Here is a 20562-nt window from a genome sequence, read left to right on the forward strand (position 1 = left end):
CTTCCCTCTGGTTCTGTAATTTAGTTCCACTGCAGCGGGGAGCTTGTTGACTGTGAGGTGGAGCATGGCAGTGAGGACGATTGAGAAGAGTGTTGGAGCGATGACACAGCCCTGTTTGACCCCAATCCGGACGTGGATTGGGTCTGTAATGGATCCATTGGTAAGGATCATTGCCTGCATATCATCGTGGAGCAGGCGAAGGATGTTGACAAACTTTTGGGAGCATCTGAAATGGAGGAGGAAGTTCCATAGACCCTTGTGGTTGACATTGTCAAAGGCCTTTGTAAGGTCGAAAAAGGCCATGTATAAGGGCTGGTGCTGCTCTCTGCATTTTTCCTGCAGCTGTCGCGCTGCAAATATCATGTCCATTGTGCCCAGGGGCAGTGTCAGGGAGGCCTATAAAAGGCTCGGCATCGGAGAGACAGGAGTTTGAGCAGCGGGAGTCCGGAGCAGTGTTGGAGAGGCCTATAAAAGGCTCGGCATCGGAGAGGCGGGAGTTCGAGCAGTGGGAGTCTGGGGCAGCATCGGAGAGGCCTATAAAAGGCCCAACAGTTGAAGAGGCGGGAGTTCGAGCAGCGGGAGTCCGGAGCAGTGTTGGAAAGGCCTATAAAAGGCCCAACAGTCGGAGAGATGGGAGTTCGAGCAGTGGGAGTCTGGGGCAGCATCGGAGAGGCCTATAAAAGGCCCAACAGTCGGAGAGGCGGGAGTTCGAGCAGCGGGAGTCTGGGGCAGAATTGGAGAGGCCTATAAAAGGTCCAACAGTCGGAGAGGCGGGAGTTCGAGCAGCGGGAGTCTGGGGCAGCATCGGAGAGGCCTATAAAAGGCCCAACAGTCGGAGAGGCCTGCTGGTGCAGGTGCAGGGGTAGAAGGTAAACAAAGAAGTAGAAAGAAATCACAAGGTGACGTCACAGCCAAGGGGGTAAGTGATTGGCTGGTGATTGGTGAGTAGTTTTTATTTTTATTTTCCCTATCAGTGGGTACCCTTTATTGTTGTTGCCAAATTAAGTAGATCTAAGGGTTAACTCATGGTAGGAGAGCTCAGACAGGTGTCATGCTCCTCCTGTATCATGTGGGAACTCAGGGACTTTTCCAGTGTCCCTGACGACTACATATGCAGGAAGTGTACTCTGCTGCAGCTTCTGACAGACCGCATTGCGGTACTGGAGCTGTGGGTGGATTCACTCTGGAGCATGCATGATGCTGAGGATGCCATGAATAGCACGTTTAGTGAATTGGTCTTACCGCAGGTAAGGGTTACACAGACAGATGGGGAATGGATGGCCAACAGGAAGGGCAGTGCAGAGGTCTCCTGCGGTCATCCCCCTCCAAAACAGATACACTGCTTTGGGTATTGTTGGGGGGATGACTCATAGGGCAGGGCAGCAGCAGCCAAGTTCATGGCATTGTGGGTGGCTCTGCTACACAGGAGGGCAGGAAAAAGAGTGGGAGAGCAATAGTGGTAGGGGATTCTATTGTAATCGGAATAAATAGACGTTTCTGTGGCCACAATGGTATGTTGCTTCCCAGGTCAAGGTTCAAGGATGTCTCGGAGCGGTTGCAGGACATTTTGAAGGGGGAGGGTGAACAGCTAGTTATCGTGCTGCATATAGGTACCAAAGATATCGGTAAAGAAATGGGATGAGGTCCTACAAGCTGAATTTAGGGAGCTAGGAGCTAAATTAAAAAGTAGGATCTCAAAGGTAGTAATCTCAGGATTGCTACCAGTGTCACGTGCTAGTCAGAGTAGGAATTGCAGGATAGCTCAGGTGAATACATGGCTTGAGGAGTGGTGTAGAAGGGAAGGATTCAAATTCCTGGGACATTGGAACCGGTTCTGGGGGAGATGGGACCAGTACAAACCGGACAGTCTGCACCTGGGCAGGAACGGAACCAATGTCCTAGTTTGCTAGTGCTGTTGGGGAGGCGTTAAACTAATATGGCAGGGGGATGGGAACCTATGCAGGGAGACAGAGGGAAGTAGAATGGGGACAGAAGCAAATGACTGAAAGAAGAAAAGTAAAAGTGGAGGGCAGAGAAACCCAAGGCAAAAATCCAAAAGGGCCACATTGCAGCAAAATTCTAAAAGGGCAAAGTGTGTTAAAAAGACAAGTCTGAAGGTTCTCTGCCTCAATGCAAAGAGTATTCATAACATGGTGGAAGAATTAATTGCACAGGCAGCAATGAATGAATATGATATAATTGGCATCACGGAGACATGGCTCCAGGGTGACCAAGGCTGGGAACTCAACATCCAGGGGTATTCATCATTCAGGAAGGATAGACAGAAAGGAAAAGGACATGGGGTAGTGTTGCTGGTTAACGAGGAAATTAACGCAATAGTAAGGAAGGACATCAGTTTGCATGATGTGGAATCTGTATGGTTGGAGCTGCGGAATACCAAAGGGCAGAAAACGCTAGTGGGAGTTCTGTACAGACCACCAAACACTAGTAGTGAGGTTGGGGACAGCATCAAACAAGAAATTAGGGATGCATGCAATAAAGGTACAGCAGTTATCATGGGCGACTTTAATCTACATATAGATTGTGATAACCAAACTGGTAGCAATATGGTGGAGGAGGATTTCCTGGAAAGTGTTAGGGATGGTTTTCTGGACCAATATGTCGAGGAACCAATTAAAGGGCGGGCCATCCTAGACTGGGTGATGTGTAATGAGAAAGGACTAATTAGCAATCTTGTTGTGCAAGGCCCCTTGGAGAAGAGTGACCATAATATGGTAAAATTCTTTATTAAGATGGATAGTGCCACAGTTCCTTCAGAGACTAGGGTCCTGAACTTGAGGAAATGTAACTTCGATGGTATGATATGTGAAATTGGTTAGAATAGACTGGCAAATGATCCTTAAAGGGTTGATGGTGGATAGGCAATAGCAAGCATTTAAAGATCACATGGATGAACTTCAACAATTGTGCATCCCTGTTTGGAGTAAAAATAAAACGGGGAAGGTGGTTCAACCGTGGCTAACAGGGAAATTAAGGATAGTGTTAAATCCAAGAAAGAGGCATATAAATTGGCCCAAAAAAGCAGCAAACCAGAGGACTGGGAGAAATTTAGAATTCGGCAGAGGAGGAAAAAGGGTTTAATTCGGAGGGGGAAAATAGAGTGTGAAGGAAGCTTGCCAGGAACATAAAAACTGACTGCAAAAGCTTTGATAGATATGTGAAGAGAAAAAGATTAGTGAAGACAAATGTAGGTCCCTTGCAATCAGATTCAGGTGAATTTATAATGGGGAACAAAGAAATGGCAGACCAACTGAACAAATACTTTGGTTCTGTCTTCACGATGGAAGACACGAATAACCTTCTGGAAGTACTAGGGGACCGAGGGTCTTGTGAGAAGGAGGAACTGAAGGATATCCTTATTAGGCGGGAAATTGTGTTAGGGAAATTGATCGGATTAAAGGCCAATAAATCCCCAGGGCCTGATAGTCTGCATCCCAGAGTACTTAAGGAAGTGGCCCTAGGAATAGTAGATGCATTGGTGATCATTTTCCAACAGTCTATCGACTCTGGATCAGTTCCTATGAACTGGAGGGTAGATAACGTAACACCACTTTTTAAAAAAGGAGGGAGAGAGAAAATGGATAATTATAGACAGGTTAGCCTGACATCAGTAGTGGGGAAAAAGTTGGAATCAATTATTAAAGATGAAATAACAGCGCATTTGGAAAGCAGTGACAGTGACAAGTCAACATGGGAAATCATGAAAGGGAAATCATGCTTGACAAATGTTCTGGAATTTTTTGAGGATGTAACTAGTAGAGTGGACAGGGGAGAACCAGTGGAGCTGATGTATTTGCCCTTTTGACAAGGTCCCACACAAGAGATTGGTGTGCAAAATTAAAGCACATGTTATTGGGGGTAATGTACTGACGTGGATAGAGAACTGGTTGCCAGACAGGAAGCAGGGAATCGGGATTAACGGGTCCTTTTCAGAATGGCAGGCAGTGACTACTGGGGTGCCGCAGGGCTCAGTGCTGGGACCCCAGCTATTTACAATATACATTAATGATTTGGATGAAGAAATTGAGTGTAATATCTCCAAGTTTGCAGATGACACTAAACTGGGTGATGAAGTGAGCTGTGAGGAGAACGCTAAGAGGCTGCAGGGTGACATGGACAGGTTAGGTAGGTGGACAAATGCATGGCAGATGCAGTATAATGTGGATAAATGTGAGGTTATCCACTTTGGGGGCAAAAACACGAAGGCAGAATATTATCTGAATGGCGGCAGATTAGGAAAAGGGGAGGTGCAACGAGACCTGGGTGTCACGGTACATCAGTCATTGAAAGTTGGCATTCAGGTACAGCAGGTGGTGAAGAAGGCAAATGGTATGTTGGCCTTCATGGCTAGGGGATTTGAGTATAGGAACAGGGAGGTCTTACTGCAGTTGTACAGGGCCTTGGTGAGGTGGTCAGTTTGGGTCTCCTAATCTGAGGAAGGATGTTCTTGCTATTGAGGGAGTGCAGCGAAGGTTCACCAGATTGATTCCTGGGATGGCTGGACTGACATATGAGGAGAGATTGGATTGACTGGGCCTGTATTCACTGGAGTTTAGAAGGATGAGAGGGGATCTCATTGAAACATATAAAATTCTGACAGGACTGGACAGGTTAGATGTAGGAAGAATGTTCCCGATGTTGGGTAAGTCCAGAACCAGGGGTCACAGTCTAATGATAAGGAGTAAGCTATTTAGGACTGAGTTGAGAAGAAACTTCTTCACTCAGAGAGTTGTTAACCTGTGGAATTCCCCACTGCAAAGAGTTGTTGATGCCAGTTGATTGGATATATTCAAGAGGGAGTTAGATATGGCCCTTACGGCTAAAGGGATCAAGGGGTATGGAGAGAAAGCAGGAAAGGGGTACTGAGTTGAATGATCAGCCATGATCTTATTGAATGGTGGTGCAGGCTCGAAGAGCCGAATGGCCTACTCCTGCACCTATTTTCTATGTTCCTCTGTTTCTATGCACCATAGGGGATGAAATCCGCACTGTGATTCTGGGAGGTTCTCCTCGGTCACAGGGTGAAGATGGTTGAGGAGGACTCTAGCGACAACCTTCCCAGTGGTTGATAGCAGGGAGATTCCTAAGTAATTGCCGCAGTCGGACTTGTCCCCTTTTTTAAAGATGGTCACGATCACTGCATCTCTCAGATCTCCCGGCATACTCTCCTCCCTCCAGATGAGGTCATGTATCCGCGTCAACAGCGCCTCTCCGCCATACATTAGTGCCTCAGCAGAGATACCATCCGCTCCCATAGCCTTGTTGTTCTTGAGTTGTCTTATGGCTTTTCCTACCTCATGCACCGTTGGGGTTTCGCTGAGGTGGTGGCAGGTCGCATGCTGCGGGATGGAATTGAGAACACTCGAGTCAAAGGCAGAGTCTCGATTGAGGAGATCTTCGAAGTCCTCCTTCCAGCGGACCCTGACAGCCTCGGTGTCCTTGATGGTTTCCTCGTTCTTGGCCAGCAGTGGGGTGGGTCCTTGGGAGTTTGGATCATAGGTGGCCTTGACTGTGATGAAAAATCCTCACACATCATGGCTGTTGGCCAGTTGTTGTATCTCCTGTGCTTTCTCCATCCACCAGCTGTTTGTTAGGTCCCAGGTTTTTTGTTGGACCTCAGCCTTGAGCTGCCTGTAATGTTGCTTTGCTGCTCCTGAGTTGTGTTGTTGCTTGAGGCTCAGAAATGCTCTGCGCTTGCGATCTGTTAGTTCTTGGATCTCCTGATCATTCTCATCAAACCAGTCCTGGAGTTTTCTGGTTGAGTGACCAAGTGTCTCTTCACAGGCACTGGTTATGGAGGCCTGAAGGGCAGAGAATGTTTAAAGCTGGGGGCCTTGCCTCTTTGAGATGCTCAATTTGGGATCATGCCATGCAGGATGTTTTTCTCTTCGTGAGCCCGTCTTCACCAAGCAATCCTGCAGAATCATCAGAGGGACGAGGGAGCAGGAGTGTTTGCTGGGACTGTGCAGGAGTTAATATCTGACAGAAACGTTCCCAGATTAATTTAATTAGAGTGAAACACTCAGTCACTGAGAATAATACCGAACAGCCATGAGCTGCAAGATTACAGGGAGTACAACAGGCAAGCGATGGTTAAATGTGGGACCTTGTTTCTCTCAGTCTCTGACACTGTCCAGCAGTGTGGGATTAATAATGTCTCCCTCTGTGGTACAACAGCAGTGAGAGAGGGGACTGCATCTTCTATCTCCCCAATGGGACTTTCAGGATAAGACCGGACCTCACAGGTCAGTCTGGAACTGCTCCTGTGCATGTTTCTGTGTCTCACCGCCCGACCTCGATCTCTCCTGTCTCTCACTCAGCACTCTCCCCCATCTCTGACTCTGTTACAATCCTCTTTCTCTTGTACTGTCTGTGATGGGGGATACTGCTAATGAGCATGATGTGGAAACACTATTGGAAGTACAATCCTGATACTGTTTCTGTTTCTCTCTCTGGTGCTGTACATGACGGTGTGGCACTGTGACTGAGCGTAATATGGGAAACTGATACCAAGTGTAAGACTGATAAAGTGTGTGTATCTCTCTCTATCTTTCGTAGTGCGGTACAGGAATGTCTGATACTAGTATTGAGCGTAATATGGAGACACATCTCTGGGTGATGAGCATGGGATGGATAGGACACTCGTTACTGTTGAATGTCGCTCAGTTTAGGAGGCGAGAGACAAAGAAAGGCTGGAGGGACGGTGAACATATAATTTATATTTTCATACTAATCAAACATATTTCTGCATTGGAACAATATAACCACTTAACTGCAGATATGGGTTAAGCCAGCCACTGCTGTGATTGGCTCCTGCCCCTGAATCTGGGGAACAGATATTGTGAGGAGCGCCGGCCTCAGAGTGTTTAACACTTACTGAGCTGGGAAACTACAACTAACCCCGAGAATCGGCAGCACAGGCCGAGCGGAGAGGTAACCCTGTGCTGGGAGCTGTAAATCTGGGACAGTTTGTGCTGTGAATGTGCAGATGTGAACATTGTGTGATGAGAGTGTGTTAAAGGGGCGGCCCGGTGAGATTAATGTCACTGTGTTTGTGTGTCCGTCTCATCGCCGGATTCCAGAGTCCCGCTTGTGTAAAATTCAAAGATTTTCCTGTCACAGGATCGCCCTGCTGCCCTGCTCAGGTCTAAAGTGGGAATTAAACGTCAAGTTTGATGTGATTTCAAATTTCAATCGAAAAACAGAGAAAATGTCCGCGATCGGGTGAGAGAGCGCGATCAGTGCAGCAATAAAACGGGTTTAAATCCAAATTGCTGTCTTCAATTCGGATGAAACTTTCTCGACAACAAACATCCCGGTCTTCGGGACAGAAAGAGGCCAGTCTGGGACTCTGGAGGGCCCGGGTTGAATTGGAATCGGACAGTTAATGAGGAGAGAGAAACACAGAGAGGCTGGAGGGGCGGGGAGCTGACAGCAGGATGTCTCCGCCCCGTCCGCTCGCTGCCTTTAAGTTGCTCTGTGCCGCCGCCTCCCGTTTCATTTCTGACCGAGCTCTGACTGTCAGAGAGATTTTCCACAGAGTGACCGACATGACTGACACTGCAGCCGCCGAAACCGCTCCTCCTGCCGCCGCAGCTCAAACCAAGGCTCCCAGTATGAAGAAGAAGGCGGCTCCCCGCTCCAAGCCAGCCGGTCCCACGTTGGGCGAACAGATCCTCAAGGTTGTGGCCGATGGCAGCGATCGCAAGGGGATGTCCCTGGCCGCGATAAAGAAGGCTCTGGCGGCCAAAGGCGTGGATGTGGACAAGCGCGGGTCCCAGATCAGGTTCAGTATCAAGAGGAATGTGACAAATGGCTTCCTGGTGCAGACCAAGGGTACGGGCGCCTCGGGCTCCTTCAAAGTCGCTAAGAAGGAAAACCAGGGGAAAGTGGGAAGGAAGGTAAAGAAACCAGCAGCCAAGGCTCAGCAGTCCGGGGAGCGTCGAGAGAGACGTACTTGTGCAGCTCCAGCTGAGAGAAGTCAAAAAAGAAGTAGAAAGAAATCAAAAGGTGACGTCACAGCCAATGTGGTAAGTGATTGGCTGCTGATTGGTGAGTAGTTTTTCTTTTTCTTTATTAGTCAGTAACTTTTAACATTGTTGTCGGCAATTTAAGTGTATCTAAGGGTTAAGTCATGGCAGGACAGCTCGGTCGTGTGATATGCTCCTCCTGTACCATGTGGGAACACGGGGACAACACCAGTGTCCCTGACGACTACATGTGCGGGAAGTGTGTCCACCTCCGGCTACTGACGGTCCGCGTTGCGGAGTTGGAGCTGAAGGTGGATTCACTCTGGAGCATCCACGATGCTGAGAATGACGTGAGTATCACGTGTAGCGAGTTGGTCTTACCGCAGGAGAAGGGTCCACAGCCAGCGAGGGAATGGAAGACCTGCAGGAAGAGTAGTGCAAGGAAGGTAGTGCAGGGGTCCCCTGTGGTCATCCCACTGCAAAACAGATACACTGCTTTGAGTGCTGTTGAGGGGGATGACTCATCAGGAGCAGGCAGCAGCAGCCAAGTTCATGGCACCGTGGCTGGCTCTGTTGCACAGGAGGGCAGGAAAAAGAGTGGGCGAGCGATAGTGATAGGGGATTCAATTGTAAGGGGAATAGATAGGCGTTTCTGCGGCCGCAACCAAGACTCCAGGATGGTATGTTGCCTCCCTGGTGCAAGGGTCAAGGATGTCTCGGAGCGGGTGCAGGACATTCTAAAAAGGGAGGGAGAACAGCCAGTTGTCGTGGTGCACGTTGGTACCAATGACATAGGTAAAAAAAGGGATGAGTTCCTACGAAATGAATTTAAGGAGCTAGGAGCTAAATTAAAAAGTAGGACCTCAAAAGTAGTAATCTCGGGATTGCTACCAGTGCCACGTGCTAGTCAGAGTAGGAATTGCAGGATAGCTCAGATGAATACGTGGCTTGAGCAATGGTGCAGCAGGGAGAGATTCAAATTCCTGGGGCATTGGAACCGGTTCTGGGGGAGGTGGGACCAGTACAATCCGGACGGTCTGCACCTGGGCAGAATCGGAACCAATGTCCTCGGGGGAGTGTTTGCTAGTGCTGTTAGGGAGGAGTTAAACTAATATGGCAGGGGGATGGGAACCAATGCAGGGAGATAGAGGGAAACAAAAAGGAGGCAAAAACAAAAGACAGAAAGGAGATGAGGAAAAATGGAGGGCAGAGAAACCCAAGGCAAAGAACAAAAAGGGCCATTGTACAGCAAAATTCTAAAAGGACAGAGGGTGTTAAAAAAACAAGCCTAAAGGCTTTGTGTCTTAATGCAAGGAGTATCTGCAATAAGGTGGATGAATTAACTGTGCAAATAGATGTTAACAAATAGATGTGATTGGGATTACGGAGACGTGGCTCCAGGATGATCAGGGCTGGGAACTCAACATCCAGGGGTATTCAACATTCAGGAAGGATAGAATAAAAGGAAAAAGAGGTGGGGTAGCATTGCTGGTTAAGGAGGAGATTAAGGCAATAGTTAGGAAGGACATTAGCTTGGATGATGTGGAATCTATATGGGTAGAGCTGCAGAACACCAAAGGGCAAAAAACGTTAGTGGGAGTTGTGTACAGACCTCCAAACAGTAGTAGTGATGTTGGGGAGGGCATCAAACATGAAATTAGGGGTGCATGCAATAAAGGTGCAGCAGTTATAATGGGTGACTTTAATATGCACATAGATTGGGCTAACCAAACTGGAAGCAATACGGTGGAGGAGGATTTTCTGGAGTGCATAAGGGATGGTTTTTTAGACCAATATGTCGAGGAACCAACTAGGGGGGAGGCCATCTTAGACTGGGTGTTATGTAATGAGTTAGGATTAATTAGCAATCTCGTTGTGCGAGGCCCTTTGGGGAAGAGTGACCATAATATGGTGGAATTCTGCATTGGGATGGAGAATGAAACATTTAATTCAGAGACCATGGTCCAGAACTTAAAGAAGGCTAACTTTGAAGGTATGAGGCGTGAATTGGCTGGGATGGATTGGCGAATGATACTTAAGGGGTTGACTGTGGATGGGCAATGGCAGACATTTAGAGACCACATGGATGAACTACAACAATTGTACATTCCTGTCTGGCATAAAAATAAAAAAGGGAAGGTGGCTCAACCGTGGCTATCAAGGGAAATCAGGGATAGTATTAAAGCCAAGGAAGTGGCATACAAATTGGCCAGAAATAGCAGCGAACCTGGGGACTGGGAGAAATTTAGAACTCAGCAGAGGAGGACAAAGGGTTTGATTAGGGCAGGGAAAATGGAGTATGAGAAGAAGCTTGCAGGGAACATTAAGACGGATTGCAAAAGTTTCTATAGATATGTAAAGAGAAAAAGGTTAGTAAAGACAAACGTAGGTCCCCTGCAGTCAGAATCAGGGGAAGTCATAACGGGGAACAAAGGAATGGCGGACCAATTGAACAAGTACTTTGGTTCGGTATTCACGAAGGAGGACACGAACAACCTTCCGGTTATAAAAGGGGTCGGGGGGTCTAGTAAGGAGGAGGAACTGAGGGAAATCCTTATTAGCCGGGAAATTGTGTTGGGAAAATTGATGGGATTGAAGGCCGATAAATCCCCAGGGCCTGATGGACTGCATCCCAGAGTACTTAAGGAGGTGGCCTTGGAAATAGTGGATGCGTTGACAGTCATTTTCCAACATTCCATTGACTCTGGATTAGTTCCTATGGAGTGGAGGGTAGCCAATGTAACCCCACTTTTTAAAAAAGGAGGGAGAGAGAAAACAGGGAATTATAGACCGGTCAGCCTGACATCGGTAGTGGGTAAAATGATGGAATCAATTATTAAGGATGTCATAGCAGTGCATTTGGAAAGAGGTGACATGATAGGTCCAAGTCAGCATGGATTTGTGAAAGGGAAATCATGCTTGACAAATCTTCTGGAATTTTTTGAGGATGTTTCCAGTAGAGTGGATAAGGGAGAACCAGTTGATGTGGTATATTTGGACTTTCAGAAGGCGTTCGACAAGGTCCCACACAAGAGATTGATGTGCAAAGTTAGAGCACATGGGATTGGGGGTAGTGTACTGACATGGATTGAGAACTGGTTGTCAGACAGGAAGCAAAGAGTAGGAGTAAATGGGTACTTTTCAGAATGGCAGGCAGTGACTAGTGGGGTACCGCAAGGTTCTGTGCTGGGGCCCCAGCTGTTTACACTGTACATTAATGATTTAGATGAGGGGATTAAATGTAGTATCTCCAAATTTGCGGATGACACTAAGTTGGGTGGCAGTGTGGGCTGCGAGGAGGATGCGGTGAGGCTGCAGAGCGACTTGGATAGGTTAGGTGAGTGGGCAAATGCATGGCAGATGAAGTATAATGTGGATAAATGTGAGGTTATCCACTTTGGTGGTAAAAACAGAGAGACAGACTATTATCTGAATGGTGACAGATTAGGAAAAGGGGAGGTGCAAAGAGACCTGGGTGTCATGGTACATCAGTCATTGAAGGTTGGCATGCAGGTGCAGCAGGCGGTTAAGAAAGCAAATGGCATGTTGGCCTTCATAGCAAGGGGATTTGAGTACAGGGGCAGGGAGGTGTTGCTACAGTTGTACAGGGCATTGGCGAGGCCACACCTGGAGTATTATGTACAGTTTTGGTCTCCTAACCTGAGGAAGGACATTCTTGCTATTGAGGGAGTGCAGCGAAGGTTCACCAGACTGATTCCCGGGATGGCGGGACTGACCTATCAAGAAAGACTGGATCAACTGGGCTTGTATTCACTGGAGTTCAGAAGAATGAGAGGGGACCTCATAGAAACATTTAAAATTCTGACGGGGTTAGACAGGTTAGATGCAGGAAGAATGTTCCCAATGTTGGGGAAGTCCAGAACCAGAGGTCACAGTCTAAGGATAAGGGGTAAGCCATTTAGGACCGAGATGCGGAGGAACTTCTTCACCCAGAGAGTGGTGAACCTATGGAATTCTCTACCACAGAAAGTTGTTGAGGCCAATTCACTAAATATATTCAAAAAGGAGTTAGATGAGGTCCTTACTACTAGGGGGATCAAGGGGTATGGCGAGAAAGCAGGAATGGGGTACTGAAGTTGAATGTTCAGCCATGAACTCATTGAATGGCGGTGCAGGCTGGAGGGGCCGAGTGGCCTACTCCTGCACCTATTTTCTATGTTTCTATGTAAAACTCCAGTCAAGAAACCAGCAGCCAAGAAATCTCCGGCCAAGAAACCAGCAGCCAAGAAATCTTCGGCCAAGAAACCAGCAGCGAAGAAATCTCCGGTCAAGAAGGCGCCAACAGTAAAAAAGACAGCGAAAGCGGCGGCTAGGAAGAAGGCGGCGGCGGCGAAGCCCAAGAGCCCCAAGAAGGCCTCGGGCGCAAAGGTGATGGCGGCCAAAAAGGTGGAAAAACCGAGGGCCAAGGCCAAATCAGCAAAACCCAAGAAAGCAACGCCCAAAAAGTAAATAAAAAATTCAACTTGTAAACATCTGAACCCAAAGGCTCTTCTCAGAGCCACCCACACCTCAGAAAAGAGCTGATCCCCGAATCAAATGACCCCTGTCCCGGGGCTGGGCTCAGATTTCAGACAGAAAACATTGAACATGAAGCCAGGATCCCTGGTGACTCGCTGACATAGGCTGCACCCACCCCTCCCCCAGTGTCTGCAATAAAACACACAGAGAATGGGATGTCCGGCCCGGGCCTCACTGTAACTGGGGATGTGTTCGGCTCCAGTCTCAGTTCCTGGTCATTGTCATTTCACAGATTCAGGGGGAGAGTCTGAGAGGGTGATACTGGCGGAGATACCCCGCCTCACAACTCAAACCCTAAACACCACATTCTCCAAATCAGCTGGAATAAGGTGTTTGCAAACTGCTGAACCCGTCTGTGAGAGGAAGTGTGGGGAGATTAACAGGGAAGGGGCTGTATATAGGCGGGAATATTCGCGATTGCTAATTTTAACGAGACATTTAAAAGCTTCTGGTTTCTGGAAGCTTTGAATATAAATTCCGAGTCTGTTTCGGTTCTATTGTGGGAAAATGTTTTGAAATTGGCGGCTGCAGAAAGCTGGAGGCGGAGCTGGAAGACCAGAGGCCGCTCTCTGCTCTGTCTGTCAATCTTGACTATGTCTCCTCCCCTTCCCGCCTCTCTCACTCTGCGTTTTCTCAGTCAGGTCGGCTCCGGCTATATAAAAAAGAGCCGGGAGGAGCTCGCGTCTCATTCAGCGGCTGTTTGAGTGAAGAATCATCATGTCTGGTCGAGGTAAAGGAGGCAAAGGACTGGGTAAAGGCGGAGCCAAGCGGCACCGTAAAGTGCTCCGTGATAACATCCAGGGCATTATCAAACCAGCCATCCGCCGCCTGGCTCGCCGTGGCGGTGTCAAGCGGATCTCGGGCCTGATCTACGAGGAAACACGCGGGGTGCTGAAGGTTTTCTTGGAGAATGTGATCAGGGATGCGGTCACCTACACTGAGCACGCTAAGCGCAAGACGGTCACTGCCATGGATGTGGTGTACGCTTTGAAACGGCAGGGCCGCACTCTTTATGGATTCGGCGGCTAAATAACTCGACCTTTTCCCCCAAATACAACACAAAGGCTCTTCTAAGAGCCACCCACCGCCTCACAGAGAGAGCAACGACCTGGGGATCGGAGCGCGGACAGTTTGGTTGGGAAATGGTTTCGGCTGTTTAATTAATGGAAAGAAAGATTTGGATTTATATAGCGCCTTTCACGACCAATGTCTCAACACCAATGAAGTACTTTGAGAGTGTAGTCGCTGTAGGAATATGGGAATTAAATATTTTACAACTATTGTAAATATGAGAGATCAGAAACTCCGGCTGACAGTCATAATTACCGGGCGGGATACACAGTCTCCTCACATAATTCCTGTCATGTGAGGTTTCTGTGTGAGAATCGATTAAATGGTATGGCACTGGCGGGATCGATGCGGGACTTTGTGTTTACAGGAAGCAGTGACCGGGGATTTATTCCCGCCCTGTACAGACCGATCAGGGAATAGAACATAATTCAAACCGGAATGTTACAGAGAATGGGATTGGTGACTTATAATGGGGCACAATCGCCGTTATAAAGAGCGGATTCTTAAATTGCTGGCGGGAAATTAGATTTTATTTAATCTCTGTTGGTTGATCCTGTGAAATTGGCGGGCTTTTTGAAATTAACGAACTGTCAGTTTCAGTTCAGCCAATCAGGGCCCAGTAATCCCCGCCCTTCATTTTCACTCTCGGTGCTTGGGTCAAACTTGATTGGCTGGAGCCTGACCGCCAATCACATCCCCGGGGCGGACCCTCACACACTTTAAAAGGAGGCCCCAGAGGCCGTTCTGCATTAACAATCTATGTGTCCCAGATTGTGCTGAGATCCGTTCAGGAAAATGGCCAGGACCAAGCAGACAGCGCGCAAATCCACCGGAGGGAAAGCTCCTCGCAAACAGCTGGCGACCAAAGCGGCCCGGAAGAGCGCTCCGGCCACGGGTGGAGTGAAAAAGCCTCATCGCTACCGACCCGGCACCGTGGCTCTGAGGGAGATCCGCCGCTACCAGAAATCCACCGAGCTGCTGATCCGCAAACTGCCCTTCCAGCGCCTGGTGCGGGAGATCGCTCAGGACTTCAAGACCGACCTGCGCTTCCAGAGCTCGGCCGTCATGGCCCTGCAGGAGGCCAGCGAGGCTTACCTGGTGGGGCTCTTTGAGGACACCAACCTGTGCGCCATCCACGCCAAGCGAGTCACCATCATGCCCAAAGACATCCAGCTGGCTCGCCGCATCCGCGGGGAGCGCGCCTAGACTCCCCCTGCCTCGGCTCGAAGCTTCGGCACTAAGTGCAACAACGGCTCTTTTCAGAGCCACCAAATCAGCAAAGGAAAGAGCTACGATCTCTTGTAACCAAAGCTTCGTGTTCATTAACCCATTGTAGGGACGGGCAGAGTGCGGTGGACTGATTACTGATCGTGTATTTATATACCAGCTCCCTTCACATGAGAGTTATGGACGATTAATTAATTAGCCCTTTAATATTTTCAGAAACTGACATCGGCTTTGCGTCGCTCTGACCTCGAGTTCTCCGGGGCAGAGCACAGATTTCCCCATTCGGCGTTGTCGGAGAATGGGGGCAGGCAGATCTGGGAAGGACTGCAATTGACCCGGGTCCTGTGTGTGTACATCGCTCGCTGATGCAGTGCGGTCTAAACTGACCGGCTTAACAGAGAAATACACAGCCCGGGAACGGCCGGAGCTCCCGAGAACAGAACCAGCATTCAAACTTATTTCACACCAGACCAGAATTAAACTAGGCCCTTTTATTACTACATTAATTCATCACCGACGACTCTCTAGTTTTCAGACAGATTAAAGAATATTTAAAGAACCGGTAGCGGTATTTATACAATTGTTGAGTGACAATTCGCTGTTAACAGGAAGCGTGTATGTGTGAGCAGAGAACCGTAATGCAGATACTGGGAACTGAAAACTCTCATACGGATAAGGGGTAAGCCATTTAGGACTGAGATGAGGAGAAACTTATTCATTCAAGAGTTGTTAACCTGTGGAATTCCCTACAGCAGAGTTGTTGATGCCAGTTCGTTTGATATATTCAAGAGGGAGTTTGATGCGGCCCTTATAGCTAAAGGGATCAAGGGGTATGGAGAGAAAGCAGGAAAGGGGTACTTAGGGAATGATCAGCCATGATCTTACTGAATGGTGGTGCAGGCTCGAAGGACCGAATGGCTTACTCCTGCACCTATTTTCTATATTTACAGGTCTAAAACAGGCCCATCTATCGGTACATGAATTAAATGACTGACTGCATTAAGACAGTAAGCAGCCCTTTCAAAGATACTGTGGGTGGCTCTGAAAAGAGCCTTTGGGTTATTAGATTAAATCTTGTCCGCTTTACTTGGTCTTGGACGAAGTGGTTGTTTTCTTGGGCAGCAACACAGCCTGGATATTAGGCAGCACCCCACCCTGAGCGATGGTCACCTTTCCCAGCAACTTGTTGAGCTCCTCGTCGTTGCGGATGGCCAGCTGCAGGTGTCTGGGGATGATGCGGGTCTTCTTGTTGTCGCGGGCCGCGTTGCCGGCTAGCTCCAGGATTTCAGCGGTCAGATACTCGAGCACAGCAGCCATGTAGACCGGGGCTCCGGCACCCACACGCTCAGCGTAGTTCCCCTTTCGCAGGAGCCTGTGAACACGGCCCACAGGGAACTGCAGTCCGGCCCGGGAGGAGCGAGACTTGGCCTTGGCCCGAGCTTTACCGCCAGTTTTTCCTCTTCCAGACATTTCCACGGTCCACAAGTTCAGACAAGAATGAGAAACTCCTCCCACATCTGCCCTTCTTATAGCTTCTGGAGGGATGCAGGGAACGAACTTGTGATTGGTCGCTCTGCGGTGGATTTCATTGGTCTTTTCCGCTGACCAATCATCGTCTGTTTAGCCCGCCAATGGAAAGACGGCGAAAATTACTGTTCGACTTCCAACGAATCTTCAATTTCAAAAAACCAGCAAATAATTTTTACAATGCGGATTAAATTAATAAATTCACCATTAGCCAAAGATTTCCAAACACTTTTTATTTCCTATTGCTGTATTCTATATTGCCTTCCAAATTCCAGGGTGTTACAATCAGGTTTAAATTCGGGTTCAGTTTCAAACATTCTGTAACGGAACACATTCCAGCTCAATCTTTGTACAATTTGGGAATCACAGATCATGGATCGATCCTCCGCACAGGCGGGAGTGAGACCAGAACTGGGAGTCCTTCTGTGAAAAGAGAAGAGGGACACATGGTTCCAAATCTCTGTTCTGGTCTCTGTAAGAACTCCCAGTCTAGGCTGTTGCACTCGGAATCTCGGATTAATAAGCGGGTTGACCCGAACTAGAATTTTTTTTATATTGTAAAGGGCTTGAGAGAGAATGAAGTCTGAGTTTCATCCTCTAAAACAAGATCATAATTAATTGGCAGGCGACCAGGGACAGTGTGTACAGTTTATTGGGAGGAAAATTCATCAGCGAAGCTAAGGTTGAACCGGATAGTAAAACCGCTATCTGAGAATTCAAATCTAAATCTACAGCTGGATTTAAATGTCATCACACTTGCTCAGAAAATAACGACAGTAAATTGAGTTTAAAGGGTGATGCGTTTGTGCAGCTCTTTCAGAAACGTTGTGGGTGGCTCTTAAAAGAGCCGTTGTGTTTGGGGTTTGTTCTGTCAGGACAGCGTGGAGTTTTACTTCGAGCTGGTGTACTTCGTGACCGCCTTTGTCCCTTCCGATACGGCGTGCTTGGCCAACTCCCCGGGCAACAGCAGGCGCACGGCGGTCTGGATCTCCCGAGAACTGATTGTGGATCGCTTGTTATAATGGGCCAGGCGGGAAGCCTCACCCGCAATGCGCTCGAAAATATCGTTCACAAACGAGTTCATGATGCCCATGGCCTTGGAGGAAATGCCAGTGTCGGGATGAACCTGCTTCATCACTTTGTAGATGTAGATAGAGTAACTCTCCTTCCTCGACTTTCTGCGCTTCTTGCCTCCCTTCGGTGGTGTTTTCTTAACTTTCTTGGCGCCTTTCTTGGAAGTAACTGTTTTCTTTTCCTCAGGCATCGTCTTGTTCGGTCCGGTCCAGATATGAAAAAATTCAGCTCGGAGCTCGCATTATATAGGCAGCTCCACAGCCCGCCCACAGCCCTATGCTAATGATGGATAGGTGAAGGCAACGATTGTGATTGGTTCATTGGCTGCGTTGTCAATTTCCATTGTTCTGAACCTCTCATTGGTCTCTTTAAACATCCAATCAGATTTACTGCTCGCCACAATCTCAAATTCTTGAGTTAGGTCATCAGTTCCATCCCCTCCCGAGCCATACTCTTCTTTATCGATCGAGATATCTACATGTTCGACAGACATTGACCCGTTTATAACCGAGATTGTCTGAGGGTCACTTCTGGTCAGGATTTGGAAGTCCTTCTATGAGGGCAAAAGACCCTCACTGTCCTTCCGCCCTGATGCTGCCTTCCTCCCACCGTTTAATTTAACCTTTCTTATCGGTCACTGCTGTAACTACATTAGTTGTTTCAGTATTACCTTCACCTGAAATATGCCATACCTTCTGTGCTGTAAAGGGCCTATTTCCCTCAGCACAGGAGGCATACATTTAAAGTAATTGGTCGAAGGTTTAGAGGGGAAATGTCTTCACGTAGAGGGTTGTGGGGGTCTGGAACACACTGCCTGAAAGGGAGGTAGAGGCAGAAACCCTTACATTATTTAAAACTACTTGGAGGTTCACTTGAAGTGCCGTAACCTGCAGAGTTACGGACCTAAAGCTGGAAAGCGGGATTCGGCTGGATAGCCTTTTGTTGGCCGGCACGGACACGATGGGCCAAAGTGGCCTCATTCCGTGTTGTAAGCTTCGACGATAAATGTCTATAATTCTGAAACTAAAAGGATATTCCGTCCATCGTGCATATGCTGATTTAAAACATATAGACCTTGGCGAAAAATATATATCTATACAGAACAAAATGTTAATCAACTATCTCTCCTTCCCCCTACTGCGAGGCAGTGGGTGCAACTTAGTAGAGCCTTTGCTTTGTGCTTGGGGGAGAGGGACACGTTGAATCCAGCGAGTGCGGCCCTGCCGTTTCAGAGTGTACACCACATCCATGGCAGTGACCGTCTTGCGCTTGGCTGCTCAGTGTAGGTCTAAAATGACCGGCTTAGGAGAGCAATACACAGCCCGGGAACGGCCGGAGCTCCCGGGAATAGAACCAGCATTCGAACTCTCAAACCAGACCAGAATTAAACTAGGCCATTTTAACAATCGCTGACTCAGATGAATACGTGGCTTGAGGAGTGGTGCACAAGGGAGGGATACAAATTTTGGGACATTGGAACCGGTTCTGGCGGAGGTGGGAGCAGTACAAACCGGACGGTCTGCACCTGGGCAGGACTGGAACCAATGTCCAAGTGGGAGTGTTTGCTAGTGCTGTTGGGGAGGAGTTAAACTAATATGGCAGGTGGATGGGAACCGATGCAGGGAGACAGAGGGAAGTAGAATGGGGGCAGAAACAAAAGATACAAAGAAGCAAAGTAAAAATGGAGGGCAGAGAAACCTAAGGCAAAAAGCAAAAAGGGCCACATTACACCAACATTCTAAAGGGGCACAGAGTGTTAGAAAGACAAGCCTGATGGCTCTGTGCCTCAATGCAAGGAGTATTTGGAATAAGGTAGACAAATTAACTGTGCAGATAGCAGTTAACGGGTATGATGTAATTGGCATCAGAGACATGGCTGCAGGGTGACCAAGGCTGGGAACTCAACATCCAGGGGTATTCAACATTTAGGAAGGATAGACAGAAAGGAAAAGGAGGCGGGGTGGCATTGCTGGTTAAAGAAGAAATTAATGCAATAGTAAGAAAGGACATTAGCTTGGATGATGTAGAATCGGTATGGATGGAGTTACAGAATACCAAGGGGCAGAAAACGCTAGTGGGAGTTGTGTACAGACCACCAAACAGTAGTAGTAAGGTTGGGGACAGCATCAAACAAGAAATTAGGGATGCATGCAATAAAAATACATCAGTTATCATGGGTAACTTTAATCTACATATTGATTGGGCTAACCAAACTGGTAGCAATGCGGTGGAGGAGGATTTCCTGGAGTGTATTAGGGATGGTTTTCTAGGCCAAGATGTCGAGGAACCAACTTGGGAGCTGGCCATCCTAGGCTGGGTGATGTGTAATGAGAAAGGACTAATTAGCAATCTTGTTGTGCGAGACCCCTTGGGGAAGAATGGACATAACATGATAGAATTATTTATTAAGATGGAGTGTGACACAGTTAATTCAGAAAAAGGGTCCTGAACTTAAGGAAAGGTAACTTCGATGGTTTGAGACATGAATTGGCTACAATAGACTGGCAAATGACACTTAAAGGGTTGACGGTGGATAGGCAATGGCAAACATTTAAAGATGACATGGATGAACTTCAGCAATTGTACATCTCTGTATGAAGTAAAAATAAAATGGGGAAGGTGGCTCAACCGCGGCTAACAAGGGAAATTAGGGATAGTGCTAAATCCAAGGAAGAGGCATATAAGTTGGCCAGAAAAAGCAACAAACCTGAGGAGTGGAAGAAATTTAAAATTCAGCAGAGGAGGACAAAGGGTTTAATTAAGAGGGGGGAAATAGAGTATGAGAAGAAGCTTGCCGGGAACATAAAAACTGACTGCAAAAGCTTCTATAGATATGTGAAGAGAAAAAGATTAGTGACAACAAATGTAGATCCCTTGCAGTCGGATTCCGGTGAATTTATAATGGGGAACAAATAAATGGCAGACCAATTGAACAAATACTTTGGTTCTGTCTTCATGAAGGAAGACACAAATAACCTTCTGGAAGTACTAGGGGACCGAGGGTCTAGTGAGAAGGAGGAACTGAAGGATATCCTTATTAGGCGGGAAATTGATGGGATTGAAGGCCGATAAATCCCTGGGGCCTGATAGTCTGCATCCCAGAGTACTTAAGGAAATGGCCCTAGAAATAGTG

General features: G+C 47.8%; 2 protein-coding genes across 2 annotated transcripts in view; one reads left to right on the plus strand and one right to left on the minus strand.

Annotated features, from left to right (window-relative positions):
* LOC139274112 (uncharacterized) overlaps positions 1–20562 on the plus strand; it is a 438299-nt gene that overhangs the window by 123174 nt on the left and 294563 nt on the right.
* LOC139273656 (histone H2B 1.2-like) lies at positions 16597–17624 on the minus strand. Its single transcript, XM_070890694.1, has one exon. The coding sequence runs from the start codon at positions 17617–17619 to the stop codon at positions 17245–17247; it is 375 nt and encodes a 124-aa protein (XP_070746795.1). The 5' UTR covers positions 17620–17624; the 3' UTR covers positions 16597–17244.

This window comes from Pristiophorus japonicus, chromosome 9 (genome assembly GCF_044704955.1).
Source record: "Pristiophorus japonicus isolate sPriJap1 chromosome 9, sPriJap1.hap1, whole genome shotgun sequence".
Lineage (NCBI taxonomy): Eukaryota > Metazoa > Chordata > Chondrichthyes > Pristiophoridae > Pristiophorus > Pristiophorus japonicus.